Genomic DNA, 23,251 nt, shown 5'->3' with positions numbered 1-23,251 from the left:
GTGTGTGCCTGTGTATACATGTATATTTATTTCCATGGAAATATTAATTCGTTCCAACATTTAAGTCGGGAGATTTCACATAGAAATCCAGATTTGTAGCTTTTCTTAAGATAAAAGGGGAGGGGGATAATGCAAGTTTGCATTTGGCAGCAACGGCCCTGCTGTATTGTATTTCTCCTACGGTAACATCAGCTGATCAGTTGCCTCCTTTAAAAATGGGGCATCCACTTACTTTGTCGAAGCCCTAAAACCTACTATCTTACCACCTTTTTTGACTGGGGCCAGCTTCAGCTGTTTACAATTACAATGGCCTGCTTGGCTTTTACCTTTCAAACCCTGTACTATTAGCTCAAATTAAATTCCAAAGGAAATATGGTAGCTCAAACCAATGAAAAGCAGCTTATACCTATCATCTATTATGGCCAGTGATAACAAACAATGGAATAAAGAGACTTTTGATACTAATATTTCCATTTTAAACATCCTATTAAACATAAACTCTTTTTTAAAAAATATTTATTTATTTATTTTTGGCTATGTTGGGTCTTCGTTGCTGCACGCGGGCTTTCTCTAATTGCGGTGAGCGGGGGGTTACTCTTCGTTGTGGTGTGCGGGCTTCTCATTGCGGTGGCTTCTCTTGTTGTGGAGCACGGGCTCCAGGCGCTTGGGCTTCAGTAGTCATGGCACTGAATCATTAGGTCACTCACTTCAGCAGTCCGGCTTAGTTGCTCCGCGGCATGTGGGATCTCCCCGGACCAGGGATCGAACCCGTGTCCCCTGCATTGGCAGGCGGATTCTTAACCACTGCGCCACCAGGGAAGTCCAACACAAACTCTCTTTTTTTCTCCAAATAAAGTTGGTGTTCTTGCCCTTAACCTGGTCTGAAATAAGTTTAACAAAAATATCCAGGAGATTTTTAAAATATCTCCCAGGATAAATTTCAGTAATTATGAACAGGGAAAAGACAGCAGCTAGAAATCCTTAGTACGTAAACCTGCCAATTTAGTGAAAACACCAAAGGGAAAAGTCTTCAAAGTCCCAGAAATTTTGACTGCTATGTATTCCTAAGAATGATCAGTTATAATAAATGATCAATTCTCAATTATCCATGCTGATGGAAAAGAAAAACAGTACCAGTCATCCCAAAATCTTTCAAATGCAGCTCTCAAATACAGAGACCACTTGCTCCCTAATTCACAACACTTCTCTGAACCCAAAGGGAGCAAGCCAGGACTCCGAAGGTAAGGGGTTGGGGACCAAGGTCTGTGGGGATAGTCTCTTTCACATATGACTGCATTTGGTAAATTTGCAGATAAAAATCCCCTCTGGGGACTCAAGATTTGTCTGTTCTAGATTCTCTATTACATACAGTAAATTGCAAGCTTCTTTAAAAGTTTATTGTAATCAATACAAATAGGGGGGAAAAAACTATACAACTCAAAAAAATTTTTTTATGAAGGATAATCTTTTTGACTCTAAAGTTTCTTAATTTACAGAATAACGGATCACAATTTCACCATCAACAAACTGAGAAAAATTTCAGAGAGGCCAAGAGAAACAATCAGCCTTTAATAAGTGCTTACATTTTGTGGACATCTGCAAGACCAAATAAAGGTAAACATATGGCTTAGCCAATGGGACACTGTGACATTTTTCAAAATTGTAATTCAGGAACCCAATGCTAAAGAAAGCTTACACAGAGTCAGCTGTAGGGGGTGGGGGGAGGGGGGAGGGAGACAGAAATACATGATTCAAACAGGAGTGCAAGCCAGGGTGAGTAAAGGGGACTCAAATTTTAATGATTCTCTCTGCACTTTAAAGTCTTAAAGTTAGCCCCAACCTTCTTTGGAGTAGGTCTACTGAGGTTTTATTCAAGCTCAAATGTACTACTTTATTATTATATTTGTTGCATATGTTATTAGCAAAGTCATAAAATTCCACTACTCTCTTTCAGTCATTCTGTCATGCAGTCTATTATAATTGGTTATACCCAAGTTTTATTTATAAAGAGAAGAGGATTTAAATCTAGGACAATTTGAGCGACATAAACAGCAACGGATTATAAACCATAAAATAAAACAAATATATGAGACCATAATGATATAAATAACTCAACAGAAACAGACATAAGTGGGCAAAGAGGGAAAGTTCTTCTCTACAGTCGAATTTCAGTAATGAGTACAAAAGAAATAATGAAAAAAGTTTTTAAAAATCACTACTTGGGGAGTTCCCTGGTGGTCCAGCAGTTAGGATTCAGTGCTTTCACTGCCATGGCCTGGGTTCAATCCCTGGTCAGGGAGCTGAGATCCCACAAGCCACGCAGCATGGCCAAAAACAAAACAAAAAAATCACTACTTGGCCAACACCACAGTAACAACTAAAGCAAAAAATCATCAATGGATGGTAAAATTAATAAGCAAAAGTACGATGGAAAACAGGATATTTACATAGTCATGAAGTAGCTCTCCACAAAATACATACGAATTACAAAGGGGAAAACAGTAACTTCATAGTTGAGAAGCCTGGCAAACACCACCTTAACTAAGTGATCAGAGGTATAACCATCGCCAGGGATGAGACATGTCAGTATCACGTGTCTCCTGATGCGATGCACTGAAAAGGGCACATCATCACTTCTGTGGTATTCCTGCCAGAAATGCATCCCCTGCAATACCAATCAAAATCCCAGCAAGTTTTTTTGTGGGTATCAACAAACTGATTCTAAAATTTATAGGGAGAGGCAAAAGACCTAGAATAGCCAACACAATACTGAAGAAGAACAAAGTTCTTCTGACTAACTGACACTACCCAACTTCAAGACTTAACTGTAAAGCGACAGTAATCAAGACAGCGTGCTATTGGAGAAAAAAAAATGGACAAATAGATCAGCGGAATAGTAAAAAGAGTCCAGAAATAGACCCCCATAGAGTCAACTGATCTTTGACAAAGGAGCAAAGGCAATACAAAGAAGCCAAGACGGCTGATTCAACAAATGGTGCTGGAAGAACTGGACATCCACACGGAAAAAAAGACACAGACCTTCACAAAAATTAACTGAATACTGATCACTGACCTAAATGTAAAATGCAAAACTATGAAACTCCTAGAAGATAACACAGAAGAAAATCTGTACGACCTTGGGTTTGGCAATGACTTTTTAGATATGATACCAAAGGCACAATGAAAGAAATAACTGATAAGCTGGACTTCATTAAAATGAAAAACTTTGGCTCTGTAAAAGACACTGTCAAGATAATGAAAAGACAAGCCACAGACTGGGAGAAAATATCTGCGGGCGACATATCTGATGAAGAAGGCTTCTCCAAAATATACAAACAACCTGATGGAAAAATGGGCCAAAGACCTTAAAAGGCACCTCACCAGAAAAGATCTACAGTTGGTAAATAAGCATATAAAAAGATACTTCACGTCATATGTCATCAGGCAAATGCAAATTTAAAAAACAAGATACCACTACACACCTATTAGAATGACCAAAATCCAGAACAATGACAACACCAAAGGGTGGTAAGGATATGGGGCAACAAAAACTCTCACTCACTGCTGGTGGGAATGCAAAATGGTTCAGCCACTTTAGAAAACAGCTCAGCAGTTTCTTACAAAACTAAACATATTCTTAACCATATGATCCAGCAATCATGTTCCTTGGTATTTAACCCAAAAGAGTTGAAAACTTACGTCCACACAAAAACCAGGACACAGCTTTATTCGTAATTGCCAAAACTTGGAAGCAACCAAGACGTCCTTCAGCAGGTGAATGTGTAAATAAACTGTGGTACATCTACACAATGAAATATTATTCAGCACTAAAAAGAAATGCGTTATCAAGCCATGAAAAGACATGGAGGAACCTTAAATGCATACTATTGTACTAAGTGAAAGAAGTCAAGCTGGAAAGGCTACATACTGTATGAATCCAACTATATGACATTCTGGAAAAGACAAAACTATGAAGATGGTAAAAAGATCAGTGGATTTTTAGGACAGTGAAACTATTTGATATGATACTATAATGGAAGATGCATGTCATTATAAACGTATCCAAACCCACAGAACATACAACACCTAGAGTGAACTTTAATGTAAACTATGGACTGTGGGTGATGATGTGTCAATGTAGGTTCATCAATTGTAACAAATGGACCACTCTGGCGGGGGGGGGGGGGGGGGGGGAGGGGGCGGGGGGCGGTATTGATAACAAGGGAGGCTGTACATGTGTGGGGACAGGGAGCATATGTAAAATCCCTGAACCACCTTCTCATTTTTGCTGTGAACCTGAAAACTGCTCTTAAAAAATAAAGACTTTTAAAAAAATGCATCACCTGGGTTTAATCATGAGGAAATAGACAATTTCAAACATTCCACAAAATAACCAGTCAGTTTTCAAACTCATCAGGGTCTAGAAAGATAAAGATTGAGAAACTGTCCCAGATTGGAGGAAACTACAGAAGCATGACAATAAATGCAACATGGGATCCTGGATTGAATCCTGGAGCAAAGAAATGGTACACATGGGACAGGTGGTGAAATCTTTATAAACTCTGTAGATTAAGCACTGATCAGTGTTAATTTCCTGGTTTTGATAACTGGACTATGGTTATGTAAAATGTTAAGATTTGGGGAAGTTGGGTGACATTTTGCAACTTCTTCAAGTCAGATTATTTCAAAATGAAATGTTAAATTTAAAAATAAATAAAGAATACAGGATTAGGAACAAATGCCACTACATAAATGTATAAACTAAATAAGGGATCAGCAAACTTTTCCTGTAAAGAGCAGAAGAGTAAATCACTTATTTATTAGGCTTTGTAGGCTAATCGGTCTTAGTCATGACAACTCATTTCTACCATCTTAGCACAAAAGCAACCACAGACAGTAAATAAAACATCAAGCATGGCCCTATCTCAGTAAAAATAGGAGGTGCCGGATTTAGCCTGTAGGCTGTAATTTGACAACCCCTCAACTAAAAAAAGAACTAAATTTTAATCTCTAAACAGGTAAAGTTTCACATAGCATGATACATAAGTTATTCTTTCTTAAATAAACATAAACAAACTTTTTGCAGATTTATCAAATAAAATGAAAATTCCATTTGTTATTACATATTATTTTCAGAATTCTTTATCATACACTGTTGTTATGTTATGTGCATGCATAGAACCATTAAAAGGAGATACCTAACATTTTAATAAAAACCAGAGCTATGTTTCCAATGAACAGTTCTAGCACAGAATGAGCTAAAATAAAGGATGCACTCAACTAAATGACCTCCCTCTGACCTCAAGTTAAATTTAGTTCGGCATAAAAACAAAAAAGAAAATAAGTACCTTGGGATCTCAATTTTTAAATGTAACTTTACCTAGAAATTCAGAGTCAAAATAAAATGTTTAAAAACCATCTTCTCCTTAATTATATTTTCAAACAATTTAATTTGCTTCTAGTTATATTTCTCTGATCAGCCTTTGAACACATATGCTGACTTGACTGATCTGGCATTTGTCTAACCATTAAATGAGTAATTTCAGAATATTTGGCTATTCAAAAATCAAGGTATAAAATGAATAAAATCATCTGGCTTGGAATCTGTATATGATTCCTTTAGTTCACAGCATATCAACTTTAGGTAAAATGGAAGAAGAGTTGAGTATCTAGTTTAAAAAGTAAAAATTTTACAAATAATTTTAGAAGTAAAAATAAGGTGCAAAGTTCCAGTTATAAAATAAATAAGTCATGGAGATATAATGTACAGCATGGTGACTATAGTTAGTAACACTGTACTGCATATTTGAAAGTTGATAAGAGAGTAGATCTTAAAAGTCCTCATCACAAGAAAAAAAATTTGTAACTATATATGGTGATGGATGTTAACTAAATTTATTGTGGGGATCATTTCACAATACATTTGACCCTTGAACGACACAGACTGAACTGTGTGGATCCACTTACACATGAATTTTTTTCAATAAATATATTGGAAAAATTTTTGGAGATTTGCAGTGATTTGAAAAAAGCTCACAGACAAATCATGTAGCCTGGAAATATCAAAAAAAAATTAAGAAAAAGTTAGGTAGGTCATGAATGCATAAAATATTTGTAGATACTAGCCTATGCTTACATAGGCATAAGGTGAGTGATATTTAATATAAAATTAATAATGTGTTAGTTTTCTTACTGTTTTACCCCTTTGCTTTCATAGAATTACATTACCATACATAATGCTTCTCTCTCTCTTAATTGGAGAAACTGCATATCAGCCTATCATCACAGGTAAGCATGTTTTTTTTTAATGTAACAATGTTTCTAATACTATATGATGAATATGACTGTAATACTATATGCCATAAAATTTTTATACCATTCATTCATTAGTGTATAGGTTAGGCTACCATGAGGTAATCATACTGCTGCTGCTTTGCTACCAATTCATGAATCACTATACCTGTAAATAAATATGAATTTTTCACATTATCTCTTCCTTTTTGATGTCTAGTGTTAGTAATACATATAACATCTAGAGTTTTGCATCAGATAGGACAATACTGTCATAGGTAATGACAGACAATTCATCTTATAAACAGATGATGTAAACTTACGGTATCAATAAATACAGTACTGTTAATATATTTTCTCTTCAGGATTTTCTTAATAACATTTTGTTTTCTCTAGCTTACTTTATTATAAGAATACAGTACATAATACATATAACATACAAAATATGTATTAATCAACTATTTATATTAATGGTAAGGCTTCCAGTCAACAGGAGGCTATTAGTAGTTAAGTTTTGAGGGAGTCAAAAGTTACAAGTGGATTTTTGACTGTGCAGGGGGTCAGTGCCCCTAACCCCTAGATTGTTCAAGGGTCACCCGTATACACAAATACTGAATCGTTACGTTGTACACTTGAAACTAATATAATGTTATGTGTCAAGTATACCACAATAATGTTTTTAAAGTAAAAACTTCATTAAAGGCTGTAAAGTTCAGTTACATAATCGTTTCAAGCCTCACTAAATTAATTCAGAAAGAACTACCGTATTTGGACACTAGAAAGAAATGTTAGATTTTTTTTTACCCAAGAATTAGTCACAAATAAGACCAAAGACAGTATCACTGAAAATTTTTAAATAACATAAATGACACGATAAATGCATGCAGCCATTATACATTTTTAGAAGGACAAAAACCTCGGTTAACTGTGATCTGCCTACGTGGGGTGTTTTGCATCATGGTGGCTCACCATGCGCAACAGGAGCCCCTGCTCAGCGCTCAGGAATTCGCTCACTCCATCGCTGGGGAACATGAAATGAGCACTCACAGAGCAACAGCCCAGACCAGCGGATGCCATCTTCTGACCACAACTTACCCCAGGGTGTTGCCTGCCAGCCTGCCCAGAGTCTCGGAACCTGAGAGAAACCACGGGGAGTCGCTTGTCCTACCAGGCCTCGATGTCCTCCCTGCCCCCGAATTGCTATTCAACTTTGACCTGGGAAAAAACCAAAAGGTAGAAAAATCACAGAACAGTCCCAACATCCCTAGGAACAAGCCTGGAATTCCAGGCCTCACTACTCTCGGACCTGTTGTGGTAAAATATCAGCCTAACAATTCTCTGACTACTGTTACTGAAATGGATACTTCAGATCAAAGAGCAAACCTAGCAATTTCTAGTCTCATAACAATCCAGTTCCTGTTTGAAATTGTTTTCACGGTTTAACTGCAAATGAATTGTTCCTTAGATTTTTTAAAGTAATCATATTTTCCTTAGAAGCAGTCAACTGAAAGTCATCATACGTTATCTAGCAACCTTTTTTATATGATGTCACTTATAAAGGCCAAAATTCTAAAGACTCTGTCATTTTCAAATTGAGCTACTTGATTTGGGAATATTAAAAGGGAAAAAACATGATCCGAAAAGTCAGTTCACTCAAAGAGCAGATCTGTCTTGGGCCCTACCACATACACATCATTCTTCTGGTAACCTATTTCCGTTAAGTGATCATTGACTCCTCTGCTACTTTTAATGCAAATATTTTAGCTATAAATCACTGCTTGCATAAAAATTAAAATCAAACCACAAAGTAACCATTTCACTCTATTTTAAGCATCTCCTTTTCTACAATGCTTTTTTTTTTTAATTTGAGGGTTCCCAAAATCAAAACACAAGTGTAATATAATACCTTTAAGAGCTAAATATTTATTAAATGGAAAGGACATAATGTCTTACCCATCATTATTGTCAGGTTTACCCAATTCCAATCGGTCTGGCTGTACTGAAAAACCGATCCTGCAAACTCTACCATCCTAGAAGCAAAGAAAATAGAAGAAACTTCCAAAGTAAAAATGTGTATTAAAACTTGAATTTATTCAACGAACAAATTATGTACCTATCACTGTCAATTCAGAAGGCAACAAATAAGCTCCCTTCTAGAAGGCACTCACACCTGAGCTGGGGAAGTATGGTCTGTATACATTATCATAAAACCAGTAAAAATAATTTAAAATATCTCCATCTAACAGAATTCAGAGTAAGGAAATGACTAGATACCAGGAACTTCTCCATTCTCTTACTAACTAGTTTCAACCTCTAGTAAATCATTTGAGCCTTCTCCGGGCCAGAGGATTTATACAATAAGGAAACTGAACTGGGTGGTCTCTGGAAGAACTACTGCAAGAAACTGCTGTTTTCCACGGTTGAAAAGGGAGACACATGATGATGCACAGCTGTATTTTAACATCCATTTTCATTTCTCTACCGTAGAGTAAACGGTTTACCTCAAGAAGAAAGGCAGCATGATTTGGGCCCACCACACACTGTTTAATGGTAGCCTGTTCCAACACATTCAAAGGGGGATGGCTGGGAAATAAAGAAAAGTATGCAAACAAAATTATTTTTTAAATGGCAAATGCATCCTAGGGTTTTTTAGAAAATCCAATTAACAAAAGAAAAAAATTGCTAGTAGAGCTTGTTTTAAAAAACTAATATTTACATATTTTAAAGCAATAATTGAAAAAAATTATTATATCTACATAGTCATTATAGCTCTTTGGTATGGCAGAGTTTTTAAAAATCAGTATGAACACAAACTGTAATTCAAATGAATGCAACCCATAAAAATTTGATAGTTAGATTAAAATTTTCTTAATAGCTGCTGCCTAAATATGAGTACTTCTTCCTAATTAAAACAAAATCATTCTTTTCAGGAAATGTAAAATATCTTAAATCTCTTACCTGTTTAAATTATATTTGTTCAGTTTCTCTGAAACTTCCCGTAACCTTTAAAAACAAAACAAAACATGAATAAACCACATGTACAAAGCCTTTGTAAATAAAACAGTTCTGATTTGGTAATCTCTAACAGTAGCATACAAAAATTTTACTAAGCAAGAATTTTTTTTTTATTATCTTTGATTTCTGTCCCAAAAAAGATCACAAGTCAACCGTGCAGTTGCCTTCCCTCACCACCTCATTTGCAACTTCAGTCATCATCATCTTAGTATTTTACAGATGAGGAAACTGAAGCTTCTAGAGTTTATTTAAAAAACCGGCAGTAGGGCTTCCCTGGTGGCGCAGTGGTTGAGAATCTGCCTGCCAATGCAGGGGACACGGGTTCAGGCCCTGGTCTGGGAAGATCCCACATGCCGCGGAGCAACTGGGCCCGTGAGCCACAATTACTGAGCCTGCGCGTCTGGAGCCTGTGCTCCACAACAAGAGAGGCCGCGATAGTGAGAGGCCCGCGCACCGCGATGAAGAGAGGCCCCCGCTTGCCACAACTAGAGAAAGCCCTCGCACAGAAACGAAGACCCAACGCAGCCATAAATAAATAAATAAATAAATAAATAATTTAAAAAAAAAAAAAAAAAAAAAACCGGCAGTAGAACTGGTACTCGAACCAACGCCCAATGGAAAGCCAGTTTTTAAACACCGTACTACATATGCCAAGAGACTCTTGAATGTACATGTACGTGATGAAATGAAAATATTTGGGAAGCACATATCTATTAAGAATTTAATATAAAAAGGCAGAAACAATGCAAAAGCCAAATTGACTTAAGGTGAGAATAGTCTCAAAAGTTCTTGAAGGACCTTGTGACACAATTGTATAAATTAAAACCTTAGTGCCCATATCTATAAAATAAGAATAACACCTCACATTTTTAAGAGTATTGAATATGCTTAGAAAAATCTCAAAGGGCTGTCTAACAGAAAGATATTAACTCATGTTATCTATTATGATTTTGCTGTTTCTCTCAAAGAAACAGTCTTGAATTAATATAAAATATTGTAATACTCATTTAAATTGGGCACTTTTGTCAACCTAAGGAAGCCATTTTATAATACAAAGATGTATTCAAATGTAGAGATTTTAAGAGTTCAATTCTATTAAATTACCCAAACAAATGCCTTTGAAAACTTTTCCAGAAATTATTCTCTTAAAAATAAACTGAGCATTTTAGGAACAACAGGGAAAAAAATTAGAACAGTAAATCAACAGGGAATTCCCTAAGTTTTGCTTTCTAGAGAGTGACAAAAATACATGAAATCGGGCTTCCCTGGTGGCGCAGTGGTTGAGAATCTGCCTGCCAATGCAGGGGACACGGGTTCGAGGCCTGGTCTGGGAAGATCCCACATGCCATGGAGCAACTGGGCCCGTGAGCCACAATTACTGAGCCTGCACGTCTGGAGCCTGTGCTCCGCAACAAGAGAGGCCGCGATGGTGAGAGGCCCGCGCACCGCGATGAAGAGTGGTCCCCACTTGCCGCAACTAGAGAAAGCCCTCGCACAGAAACGAAGACTCAACACAGTCATAAATAAATAAATAAATAAATAAAAGAACGTGAATTTCAAAAAAAAAAAAAAAAAGTTTAAAAAAAAAAATACATGAAATCAAATTTCAATCATTTGTCCTAAGAGATGAAAGTGGTATACATACTCAAAATTAATCATGCCTTAAAGCCAGTTTAGGATTTAAAAGCTACCACCAATCATATAACATATGGCCAAATAATCTAATTATTTTGATAAAGAGATTCTAATAGGAGCCAGTTGTACTTCAATTTTACTTTGTCCAGTAAAGTTCTAACCTCTGTTCAATGATGAGGAGTATCTTTCAAACACTAAAATACGTACAAGCAAATGTCCAACACTAAATCGTATTTCTAAGCAAAAATAACTTTCAAATGATGCCATACTTAATTTGTCTACCAAGAAGTAAATACTCACTAGTGATTTTATTCTCACTCCCAAAGAATAACATCAGATCACGTGTGACTTGGCCCTCAATAAAATACATTTTCATTTTTCTAGCCTTTCATTAACAAAAATGTGTCTTCTTCAGTCCTGTAAAGTCAAGCTTTTTGACCAAATCCCAGTTAGCTCATTTATAAGGCACATATCTGTGTTTCAAGGCAAGATAAAACGCCATAAGAATAACGCACTGTGGAACTCATGAGCTCTGAGAGAAGGCTGACTAGAAAATGGGGAGAAGAAAATAGACTAGGAGGCTCCAAACTGAGAGGCTCCATTCTGGGCAATAACAACAGCCCCGAGAAGACCCGGAGCAGAGGCAGGAGTTCTCATTCTCCTCAGCCCACACTGACTATGAGTAATTCATAAAACTCTTCACCAGACTACAGACTAGAGCCAGACTGTGAGAAAAGACTAAGAAAGGTTTGATTTCCCAAAAGCCATAGTAGTGACACTTCCGAAAGATACTTGTTCACCAGCATACAACTAAACCCATTCATTTCCATTCCTTTTTTCTTAGCCCAACACTGTCTCTAGCGTTTTCACAAAGAAAAGGGGTGGGGGTGGAAGTGGGGGTGGGGATAAAACTTGTCAAAGCCTTTTCAAAGCTGTACAATAACTGAGATTAAGAATTAAATGATGCTTTCATGGCTCCAAATACCATTCCAGGCAAATAATATCTATAAAACTAAAGTAAGGTTTGAGGATATCAAGATGCTAGAAAATAACAAGTCAAGAACTCAAAAGCAAACTTCAGGTTAGGAAGGGGACAGAGGAAATGTTTACTGACATCAAATTTTCTAATATTAAAAATCATGGTGGACTCCATCTGAAATGTACACCCATTTGTACTGGAAATAATACCCACTGGATAGCAAGAAATCTGGGGTTTACTCCCAGCTCATCTACTACCAACTGGGTTCATTTAATAAGCCCACTAGGTTTCCGGTCTCATCTACGTGAAGAAAGACTAATAGTCCTCTCTGGTTCTTTTCAGTCCTGAAATTGTTATGAATGTATGAAAAGCAAATATATCAATGGAAGATATTTATGTAATGTTTATATGAAATAGCACTTACTGTCATATTCAGTTTCATCATACCCATCTGAAACTTTCATACACAGATTAATTTTACATGGACACTTAGGGTATTTCCCCAAATATCAAATTTGTTTAACTTCTTAAATTCAATCCGCAAAATTTACAGAAAATGTATCATTTTTCCAAATCTCAAGATAGTTATCATGACTAAATTGGCCCCATACACATTAGTTTACATGGATCCCAGATAACAGTAACAAAGAAACCTTCAAGCAAAGGGGAAAAAAAAAACGGTACTAACTATAAAATAAGGAGTACTTTGTTCCCCTTTACATTATAGAGTCTTCAGAAGACATGTAAATCCCAGAACCGCAGGCCACTGATCATATTCATTTAAATTTACTGAGTTACTAAATGTCTCTACAAAAGTATTAGGCACTCATCTAATTTAAAGGATCTTCCTCCAAAAGCTTACAATGCTTCAAGTTATTAACTATATTTCCTCTCACAGCGATATTAACAAAAGTTTTCCCTGTTTTTAAAGTAAAATATAAACCACCCTACAGCTCACCAAATTCCATTTCAGAATAAATCTTTACATATGATTGAGAAGGAAAACAATTTTAAGAACACAGCATAACATTACAAAATAACCTAACTCAGCATTTAATCTCATTTCAGAGACAGGCAGGAAAGCCTTTGTGAGGTGGCTATAACACACAATGGATAGGTAAGCAGTGAGCTTCTGACAATCCTTAGTACTCCTACACCAAAGATTTATTCTATATTCTGATTCAATAACCTATTTTATTCCTTCAAATTTATAGACATTTTACAGATCGAGAGGCTGGAATTTTTTTTGAGCACCAAGGTAAGGTAACAGCAAACTGATGTTAATAGAGAAATCAGTATAACAGTACTTGCTAGAGGGTAACGTATTTCATAGCTGCCCTTGAAATTCCCTAAAATTTCAGTCTCATTTCCCCCAAATTTGACATTATAATTTCACAGATTAGTCATCTTTTGATGACCCTCAATTGACAGTAGCACTTAACGCAGGTTCTTCAGTTTTACAATTCCTTGCCCTAATCCTAAATCCCCTGCCATCTGTTCAGACACACACACCCCTAAAATGAAACCTGTTAGATTCCTAGCTAAATTTCTAAAAGTAAAAAGTTTAGGTATATCTGGATTCCTAAAAGGCTCCAATTCTCCAGGACATCAAGATATTCCTGACAGCCCACCTTCTACAAGATGATCCTTTTGCTATCCCTGGAACTGTAAGATCAGGCATACCCACCCACGTTTCACGTGTATCAGTACTCACTTTAATGGTACAAAGTGGCATAATCTGCCCCCAGTACATTTCCTCCAGGAACATTATTATTATTTCAGGCCCAGCTCAAATGCTACCTCCTCCATGTACTTTTCTGGTAGCTCTGATTTTCTTCCTACATAAATCTACAGCCTCTCCCTCACAAAGGACCTTTACTGTCTACTTGACATTCTACGGTCATTTGTGTTTCAATCTGAGCTAGCTTCAGACTTTAAGCAAAGAAGAGATAAAACTTACCAAGTATTTCCCCACTCTTCCACTTCTTTAGATAACAGTTCCAACAGTGAAAAATGTACAATAACACTTGTTACATTTCAGAGGCAGAAAAGATTCCTGACCTTAAACTCAACAAAACTACTCCTTAGGTTTTCCACCTCAAACTGAAGTTTAGAACAAGCAAGAAAAGTGTGAATATACAGATTTCTTTTAGGATAGTCACCCATATAAATCTTATAAGCAGACTAGTTAACACAGCGAAAACATTTAATAACTCACCACTCACCAATAATCATATTAGCAAACTACCTTTAAAGTGACCTCACTCTACTCTCTAGATAACCATCCGTGGAATAAACCTGTTACAGATCCATTTTGGAGTACAGGGCTTAATAATCCAAAGAAACAACAGCCAGTCAGTGAAAGGTTACCTACAACACTAAATCACAGACTCCTGCAGAAAATGTCTTAAAGATCACCTCTTGTCATCCATGTCAGAGAAGGCAGGTATTGCCAAAATGCAAATGTACCCAGATTACCTTCTTGGAGAAGAAGAAATACTGTAGGAATATTTCTGGCATTTCTCCAAAAGCAAACTATCTAAAGTTTAAAACTTAAAACGGAAGAAGCAATCAAAGGGCACTTTTTTTTCCCCCTCTTGGAGCAAAGACTATGTTATTGGATAGATGGCAGAGAGAGGTGCCAAAACCACCTCCAACCACAGAACATGGTCTTCCCACTATATCGTCATGCACTTTCCTGAGTATAGGGAGTCCGTCCACAACACTGTTCTTTTATACAAACTACTGCACCACACTATATATATTGCCCCCTCTGAAATCATTCCTAGCATGCTAACTATCCACATCATCAACAATAACAATAAATTCAAGCTATCACATGATGGTCCTGCCTGGCAGCCACTGTCATGTGAGAAAAGGATGTACTTTGGGCAAAGTTGCAGAGGGCATTTTGAGGTGGTCATTTACTTGTGCCAGGCACATTCCCACCCCCACCAGCAAACTGAAAGCCTGGAGCTAGCTTATTCAATCCACTACAGTGGGCATCCCAACCCCAAATCCCTTTTCACACAGTCCTGGAGCAAGCCACCTAAGATATGCTCAAAGTGGAGGCCCTTGAGGGCATCTTGGGTGTAAAATGGAAGAAGTCAACTGAGTCTCCTCCTCATGCTGCACTGTGGATTTGTTTATGTGTGGACGAGATAAAGGCTTTCAGCCCACCTACCCACTCTGTGTTGTGACTTAAAATATTAGCAGCTACCTTGACCCATGGGTCTGAGGATGGCTGGGAAGAGCCTGGAGGGATTAGGGTTGCCTTGCCCCAAACAAGAAGCACCAGCAGATTAGGGGTGATTCCCTTCATCTGTGTGATTATGAAAGACTCTCACTGTAGGTCTGAAATTTAACTTCAAGACATTCAATTTTCAGATACAGTTTTAAAAATCCATTTTGTACTGCTTCTATGTGAATTTAACCCTGATCATGGGTTCCCAACTTCAGGATTTCTCAGGAATCGGGGATGGGGGGAGGGTGGCTAATGAGAGAAGCAATATAGTTATTTAGACAACATACACAGAGAAGAAAAAAATCACTACACCAAAACTCAACAAGTGATGGTTTCTAAAAGGTTGGTTAGAATGGAGAATCTGAAACCCTATTAATGAACTCTTAATACTGTTAATACTAAAACCCACTGGTCTGTCTTGCACTCTGAATAAATTTACCCATGCATGATTCTCTTTAGATGTAAAATGGTACAGCAATGTAGCATAACATAGCATAAAGCATATGAAAAATTTAATCCTGCCTTCCTGATAGTATTAGTACCCATGAGGAACTAAATGTTTATCATTTCAATAGGGGAGGGGGAGGCAGTAGAGGCAAGGATCAGAAAGAACCTCTTTAAGATTTATATACAAAAGCTATAGTCAATTACTAAAAGGGGTGAGGGGGGAGCCTTAAGGAGAAGTCACAAACTGCCAGCCTACAGATGTACACATGATACTGAATCACATGGCATTTTAAATTTTTAAAAGATTGTTAAAGATTCTTGGCCAACATGTAAAACTGGAAAATTTCAGACAGATTTTCAGATTTCTAGCTTCTCTTGAAAAATGAGATCTAGCAACCAAGCTTATATTGCCTAGTGGTGACTAGAGGTGCCCTTACCTGCCCAGCACCTGTAGGCATTTGAGTTTGAGACCGCTGATACAGAAGATTATTCCTCTCACCCTCTAAAAAAGGATATTTCCTTGGTGAAGAGTAATCTGTTCAGTTTTATAATGCAAATCTCAGCTTGTAAGTTGATCCCTAATGAATCTTTGCTTAGACGTTGTCTTAACCACATTTTATTTCTTTAAATTTGACTTGACAATTTCTCACTTTTTTGCCCACCCAAGAAAAAAATGGTGCCAGGTAGCAAACATCTGACTTTACTTTTAAAAGACCCCAAGTCACACAATGATGGCTTTTGTAGAGGAAAAAACCCATCTGTCAGCTTCCCGAATAACCAGTTATAGGTAGGACTTATACATACTTTGTGCTATGGAGAGAACAAATACCAGTTTATAAAACGTGTTCTTTTCACCCTAAATAAATAATACAGGACATTCAGCTTCAAGATACATTCAAGACCAAAAAAAAAAGAAGTTTCTAAATAAATACTGTAAACTGAGAAAATGATATTCTCCTAAAATGGTTTTCAGTTGAAACTGCTCAAAGATTTCTATAAAACTAAGATGAGAAAATTCATGTTATAGAAACACTCTGCAACTATCATAGAAAAAAAGACATTATACTTACAAATAATTTCTTCCCTTAACACAGAAAATATTCTGGTTAGAAATTCCTATATAGTGCCATAAATAACATCTTTCATAATAAAATGAAAAAGAGACCAAAATCCCAAACTACTGTGCCATTTGAAAGATAAACACATCTCTGAGAAACTAAATGCTGAACACAAGAAAATGAGTCATTTTCCTTTAAAGCAAAACCAACTGTGTTATTTTCAGTTCCATTCAAAACAGGAAAAGGAAAATACACATGCCAAATGGACAAGAAATTCGGTAGGAAAAGATAAAAGATATGGCCTTTATACATTAATTCTTCTTGATAATTTCCTAAGTATTTCTGTCTCATCTAATTTCAATTGCTTAACAGTAAGACTATACATACGTACAAGACTCAAACTTGGTTAACTTGTGTGCTAACAGGGTGAGAAGACTTCCTTTAGTGCTCCTGTCCAAAAAGTGTAGCATCCAGCCAAAATTTCAAGAGAAAAGTCTTGGTTTTTCTTCACCCTTAGGCCATAGCCACATTCTGAATATCTGCAACATCATTCATTAAAATATCTGCCAAACGCAGATAATGTATTCACAAATTGTTACAAACCCAATTTTAACTCTACATACAAATCAGAGGTCTCATGAGATAACTGACACACTTTGTAATATAAATACTACCATTTGGCAAGGTATTCAGTCCTTGAGATAGAACTCTAAACTGAAAACACCTGTGATGAAATCTGATTTTTCCATAAAACAAGACAATTAGGAGGTTAGGTTCCTGACCAAGGATCTTGATGCCATTAGATTCAGGAAAGCTTCTTTAAATGACAGATACTGGGATGGCTTCTTGTTGCCCTTTTAACATCGAAGCTGAAACGGCAGTTTTACTGCCTCTGAAATGGTCATTTTACATTCCTGAGCTGCCATTCCATCCGCCCTGGGAGCCGCCCTGTAGTCCTGTGAGGGGCAGCACGGTGGAGTGGGAAAAGAATGGGCTGTGGTGTCAGACTAACAAACCTGGGTTCAATTCCATCCCTTCCATTAATTGGCTCTGTAACCTTGGGCAAGCTTACTTTAACCTCCCAGAGCTTGGAAGGTATCTTGGTCTGTTAAATGGAGATAAAACCACTTGTCTGGTAGGGCTGCTATAAGGATTAAAGGTAATTTTGTAATGTACCTTGGAAAGAGCCAAGCACTTAAACACTCAATAAATGGCAGCCATTAGCATTATTACTGAACTATATTTTTCATCTTTGGATAGCTTGCTCTATATACTGCTGCTTCAAATCTGCCAAGTTCTAGCTTGAACCGGTTGCCAAACTAAATAGGGCCCAATTTGAATCTGGAGATCTTGTAGGAACCGGAGGAACCAGAGAATGACAGCTAAGTCTGGGAATTCTTGGAACCAGAAATCCGCAGACGCACTCTAACTCTGTGTATTTTGCGCATGGGTTGTTATTTCACAAGAGTGAGAGATTCCTTCTCTTCTTGCCCCTACTACCTCCAGTCTCATCTCCTCACTCTTCCTGGGCACTCCATACCCCAAATATCACTATACTCTCCCAAGTCCTTCACTAGTTTATACTCACAAAGTACTATTTGGGGGTGGGGGGAGGGGGAGGACACGCCTCACAGCTTGCTGGATCTTAGTTCCCCAAACAAGGGACTGAACCCAGGCCACAGCAGCAAAAGCACCGAATCCCAAGCACTAGACCAGCAGGGAGCTCTTTTATTTTTTTTGTACACACCTACTCCTTCAGCCTAGAATAAACTATACCCCGCTGCCTTCTACACATCTACAGCTACTAGCCCCTGGAGGGCAGGCTGAGAGAACCTGTTGGAAACGTTAACTCACCTTTCACTCCAGGCTAAACTAGGCATTTCTCTGAGTCCCCTGGGTCATACTTCCTTCCACAGTACTTATGCTGTAACTACTTGTTTGATGAAATATTTGTCTCTTTCACGGCTTGACAAACTCTATGAAGGCAAGAACCGGGTTTTACTAATTTCTAAATCCCCAGCACCTGCCAGCTGATGGATGGGTGGCTGAACAAATGAATGGGCATTCATGTCCCTGCTCTAAGTCCTACACTGCTTCAAAATGGTGGATCTGCAGCTTTTTTATTCTTTTCATAGTCATTCTTAAAGATTTTTAGCTGTTCTGCTATGAAACCAATATTATGAGACTAGGTTTTTTAAAACACACCAAAGGAATATTGTCCTACAAAATAAACCCACGGAGGTTCTACCCCAAATCAAATGGTCCTACAATACTAAGAAGAATTCTTTAACTTTTTTTTAACTTTCTTTGAGAATCATCCCCAGAAAGAGTTTACCAGACAGACAAGGAAATCACTCGGTACTTTACAGCTGGGGATACTCTCCCAGTCCCTCCACTTAGAGGACAGTCTTGTTCCTCCCTCCACCTCTCCCTCCTCCATGGCTTAATCTGGGTTGGTGTTAAGGAAATGTACTGAAGGGGCCAAAAGGAAGCTGGAAGCAAAGGGAAGAGAGAAAGCGAGCTCATCAGGAAGCAAAAGTACAGATAAAAGTCTGTGCGCAACTCGCCTGTATAAGTGCCTGAAACTGATAACATGAGTCTAACTGGCTAAGCACCTTAAAATGCAAACTAGAGAAAGTCTAATTACTGGACATCTATTGGCAAGTAATGCAACAAAATATTCCAACATTTAATGCTGTGCCAAAATAGGAAGAATTGGACATAAATACCCATATTAATTTTTTATTTGTTTGGGCTTTTTTTTTTTTTTCGGTTGTTTAGCCAATCATCAGCATTGTAGCCACGAAAAGGCAAAGTTAGTGCCAACCACATTCTACCTAGATACCCAAAAGAACCCTAGGTTTTTTTTGAGTCTCAGCTCCCCCATTAAAAAAGGAGCGTGGGGGCTTCCCTGGTGGCGCAGTGGTTGAGAGTCTGCCTGCCAGTGCAGGGGACACGGGTTCGAGCCCTGGTCTGGGAAGATCCCACGTGCCGCGGAGCAACTAGGCCCATGAGCCACAATTCCTGAGCCTGCGCGTCTGGAGCCTGTGCTCCGCGGCAACAGAGGCCGCGATAGTGAGAGGCCCGCGCACCGTGATGAAGAGTGGCCCCCACTTGCCGCAACTGGAGAAAGTCCTCACACAGAAACGAAGACCCAACACAGCCATAAATAAATAAATAAATAAATAAATAAAAAGACTTTCTCTCTAAAAAAAAAAGTATGTTAAAAAATTTTAAAGAAAAGGAGCGTGACCTTGAATAGGTCATTTAACATCTCCTGCTCTCATGTTTCCACCTCTGCCAATAATGGTGCTTACCATATCTGCTTCACAGAGTTGTTTTAAGAATTGGATAATATGTCACGTGCAAAAGTAATGTGTACCATCTGAAATAACAGTGTCTAAACCTGGCTAATCATCCACTGTCTAAGGAATATTTTAAAAGACATATTACCAGACCCCACCCAAACCTACTAAATCAGAAATCTCCAAATACAAGACTCAGTAATTTATATTCTGGCTAAATAAATTATGGCACATTCATAAGATGTCTCTGGAAGGAATAACATTTAGTCACCTATGAGGACAGGAAGTAGGCAGCTAGGAAACAGAGCAGGGAGGGAAGCTTTTCACTGAGTGCCAATGTACACTTTTTGAATTTAAATCACATATTATCAACTCAAAATTTAAAAAAAAAAATTTCTAAGCAACCCAAAGAGATGCTGATGATCAACTAAGTTTGGAAATCACTACTCTAAAATACCACGAATACATGTAAGGACTGCTTAAAACAGTCACAAGATTAATAGTCCACTTAGGGAGATATTAATAACCCTACTATTTCAAGTTTTGGAAATGTTGCTTAGGATAGCCCCCTCTTAGAAATTCACAATCCACATACCTCTATTAGATTCTGATAAGTCCTAAAATAAAGAAACATGTTTACGCTTAATCCTGTGTTTTTCAAACTGAAGTGAACACTGTTTGGGACACACTAAACATGGAACACAAACAGGCCATTCTTTCTAGTAAGGTCTTGGGGAACCAGAGGACACTGATCTGAAATCTAAGCTCCCGGAAGTAGTAGTCCCAAACCGTGGAGGGGGCCTAGCACAGAGAAGGCCTCTCCCTCCAAAAGGTAGAGCTCAGTAGCGACAAACTACCTTTCCTCTTTTTTCTTTATCTAAACAAAACTGATTTCCCTATTTTCTTACTGGGATTAAAAAGATAAACAGGGATTAAAAAGATAAATGGCATAAACAAACAATCTTACTCTGCCTAAAATTATATTGTTAACATGTATCTATAGCAGACAATTTTTTTAATCCAAGTAACATGGCAACAGCATTTTCATTCCTTTAAGTAGAAAAATTAAAGATCTTTAACTATGATTCAAAATCATCTACTTTTAGGAGACAGCAATAGATTTCAATATTTCCCTTCTACAGTATAAGCAGACCTTCCTGGGCATCTTTATTCCCACAAAGCCAGACTAACCAAGTGGGCTCTACAATCAAATTGTCCAACAACCTTGCTTCTTAGCTGGAGCATGATCATCAGTATACCCAGAGGGGGTCGGAAAGCTGTATCAAATTAATGGCTTCTTTGAAATCTGCACCTACTGGGGTTCTTAACACTGGGTCTCTAATTCAGAGATCCAAATCGAAGTCATCAAAAAAAGGTCAAACCTACAAACCACCACAGTCAAATTTAAGGTCTTACAAGATCCCTTTTGTTTTTATCACTATGGCGCACAAAAAACACAAATGTCTCCCCTCTGGCAACACAGCAACCATAGCAAAGGGTTGGCTTCCCCCACCACCAATAAATGGGATCCACCAGTAAATGTTTCCAATTCTTCACCTTACAATAAATACTCAACCCAATAGAAGTAGATTCAACAGGCAGTCTCTGATTTACAGATTGACGTTACTAAGAGAGGGCTCTCATCCCATCTCAAGCCCCACTCTGTATCTGCCAACCACTTAAACAAAAAACAAACACACACACACAAAACGTGGTGCTTTTAGATAGCGTGTGGAGAATGATGTTAGAGAGCTAAGCCTGGGAATGAATATAAAGGACATTAGCCCATCTATCTGCCAATCCCTAATTATCATCCCCAGGCTGCTAGTATTTTCCCCTGGTTTGGGGTTGTTTTTGGGGGGTTTTTTTAACCTGAAAATCACTTCCCAGTCATAGATACAATATTCTCAATATTTCAGCATCAGGCACTAACAAGTTTATTGGTTTAATCCTCTCTTCATAACTAACTTCAACCTCCTGAAAAAGAAAGATGGTGGAGCGGCACTCCTGTAATCACCGCCATCTCAGACTGTCCTAGCAAACATTAGGTCAGAACAGGAATGCTTGCAAAACTCAGCCACCATCATCTAGCTACAACATAGCTACGTACAGTGTAGCTCTCCCGGTTCCCTCAAAAAAAAAATTGGCATCCGTAGTGTTTACAGAGCAAAACAGTTAACAAACCTAACAAAATGGAACCAGCCTACAATGAGATTACTATCAATAAATATTATCAATTCACAGTAGGACTCTAAAGTTGTTTTGTCCCAGACTAAATTCTCTACACCTCCTTTCTTCTCTTAGCACTGAGCACTCCATCAAGTTCGATGTGGGTAGTCAGTGAAAAGGTCTTCCATAGGTTTGGGTGGGACTGTTCCCTCCACTTTCCTTTCCATCTAAAGCTGAAAAAAGTAAAGTGAGTAAAACTAAAACAAACAGAAGGAACAAGATGTACTGATATAAGATATGTATCAATTAACAAATACTGACTGAGTATTATGTGCAGGTATGCAAATCAGTGGGATGGCGGGATGGAAGAATGGCTGGAGTAGAGTTGGTATACTGTGCTCACTCTGGAAAACCTCTTCCACTCTATATATACAGCCATGAAAGACAACCGTAAAAGAGAAAACCAAAAGACAAAGCTGCGATCAAATAAAAGATAAACATCTCCACAGAAGGGAAATGATGCTCAAAGTGCCCCCTAGTGGAAGGCTGGGTTCATCCTGTAAGTTGCAGTTAGGCTCATGGTTCTGTTAGAACACTGTGGCTGAAAAGCTTAAGAGTAACCACTAAAAGAACAGAAATACAATCTATGGCTTCCAATCAAAAGAGGAGGAAAAAAGGAAGGAAATGCAGAAAACTAGGAATCTTAACAGAAGGAAAAAAAAGCAGCAAAATAAAAGATTCAGAAAATACGAAATTCAGACAGTAGAAATAAATCTACTTATTCAAATGGTTCATCGCACATATTAAAAGTCAAATATTAACAGAGTGAAGGAAAAGGAAGTATTAATAAGAATAAGAGAGATACCACATAACATTAAAAGGAATAATCCACCAAGAACATTTAACATGCAAGAATTTGAATGTTCTTAATACCATAACCTCAAAAATATAATAAAAACTGACCCTTTGAGAAAATGTCAACTCCAATGAGAAATTTAATACACTTCTATCAGAAACTGATAGTTCAAGCAGACAAAATATCAGTAAAGATAGAAACTTTGAAAAGGAACATTAACAAGCTTAGTCTAACAAATAAATATATAGAAAC

The 23,251-nt window shown here is 37.6% G+C and overlaps 1 protein-coding gene across 1 annotated transcript in view; it reads right to left on the bottom strand.

The window, feature by feature from the left end:
• UBR5 (ubiquitin protein ligase E3 component n-recognin 5) overlaps positions 1 to 23,251 on the bottom strand; it is a 142,883-nt gene that overhangs the window by 92,153 nt on the left and 27,479 nt on the right. Inside the window, exons 2-5 of the mRNA XM_057532432.1 lie at positions 9,250 to 9,294; positions 8,793 to 8,874; positions 8,245 to 8,321; positions 7,387 to 7,506 (exon numbers count right to left, since the gene is read on the bottom strand). Coding sequence (XP_057388415.1) covers positions 7,387 to 7,506; positions 8,245 to 8,321; positions 8,793 to 8,874; positions 9,250 to 9,294 — 324 coding nt within the window. The remainder of the gene's footprint in view (positions 1 to 7,386; positions 7,507 to 8,244; positions 8,322 to 8,792; positions 8,875 to 9,249; positions 9,295 to 23,251) is intronic.

This window comes from Balaenoptera acutorostrata, chromosome 17 (genome assembly GCF_949987535.1).
Source record: "Balaenoptera acutorostrata chromosome 17, mBalAcu1.1, whole genome shotgun sequence".
NCBI classification, from domain to species: domain Eukaryota; kingdom Metazoa; phylum Chordata; class Mammalia; order Artiodactyla; family Balaenopteridae; genus Balaenoptera; species Balaenoptera acutorostrata.
Note: the sequence above shows the minus strand (reverse complement) of the source record. Positions and strands in the feature narration are given on the sequence as shown.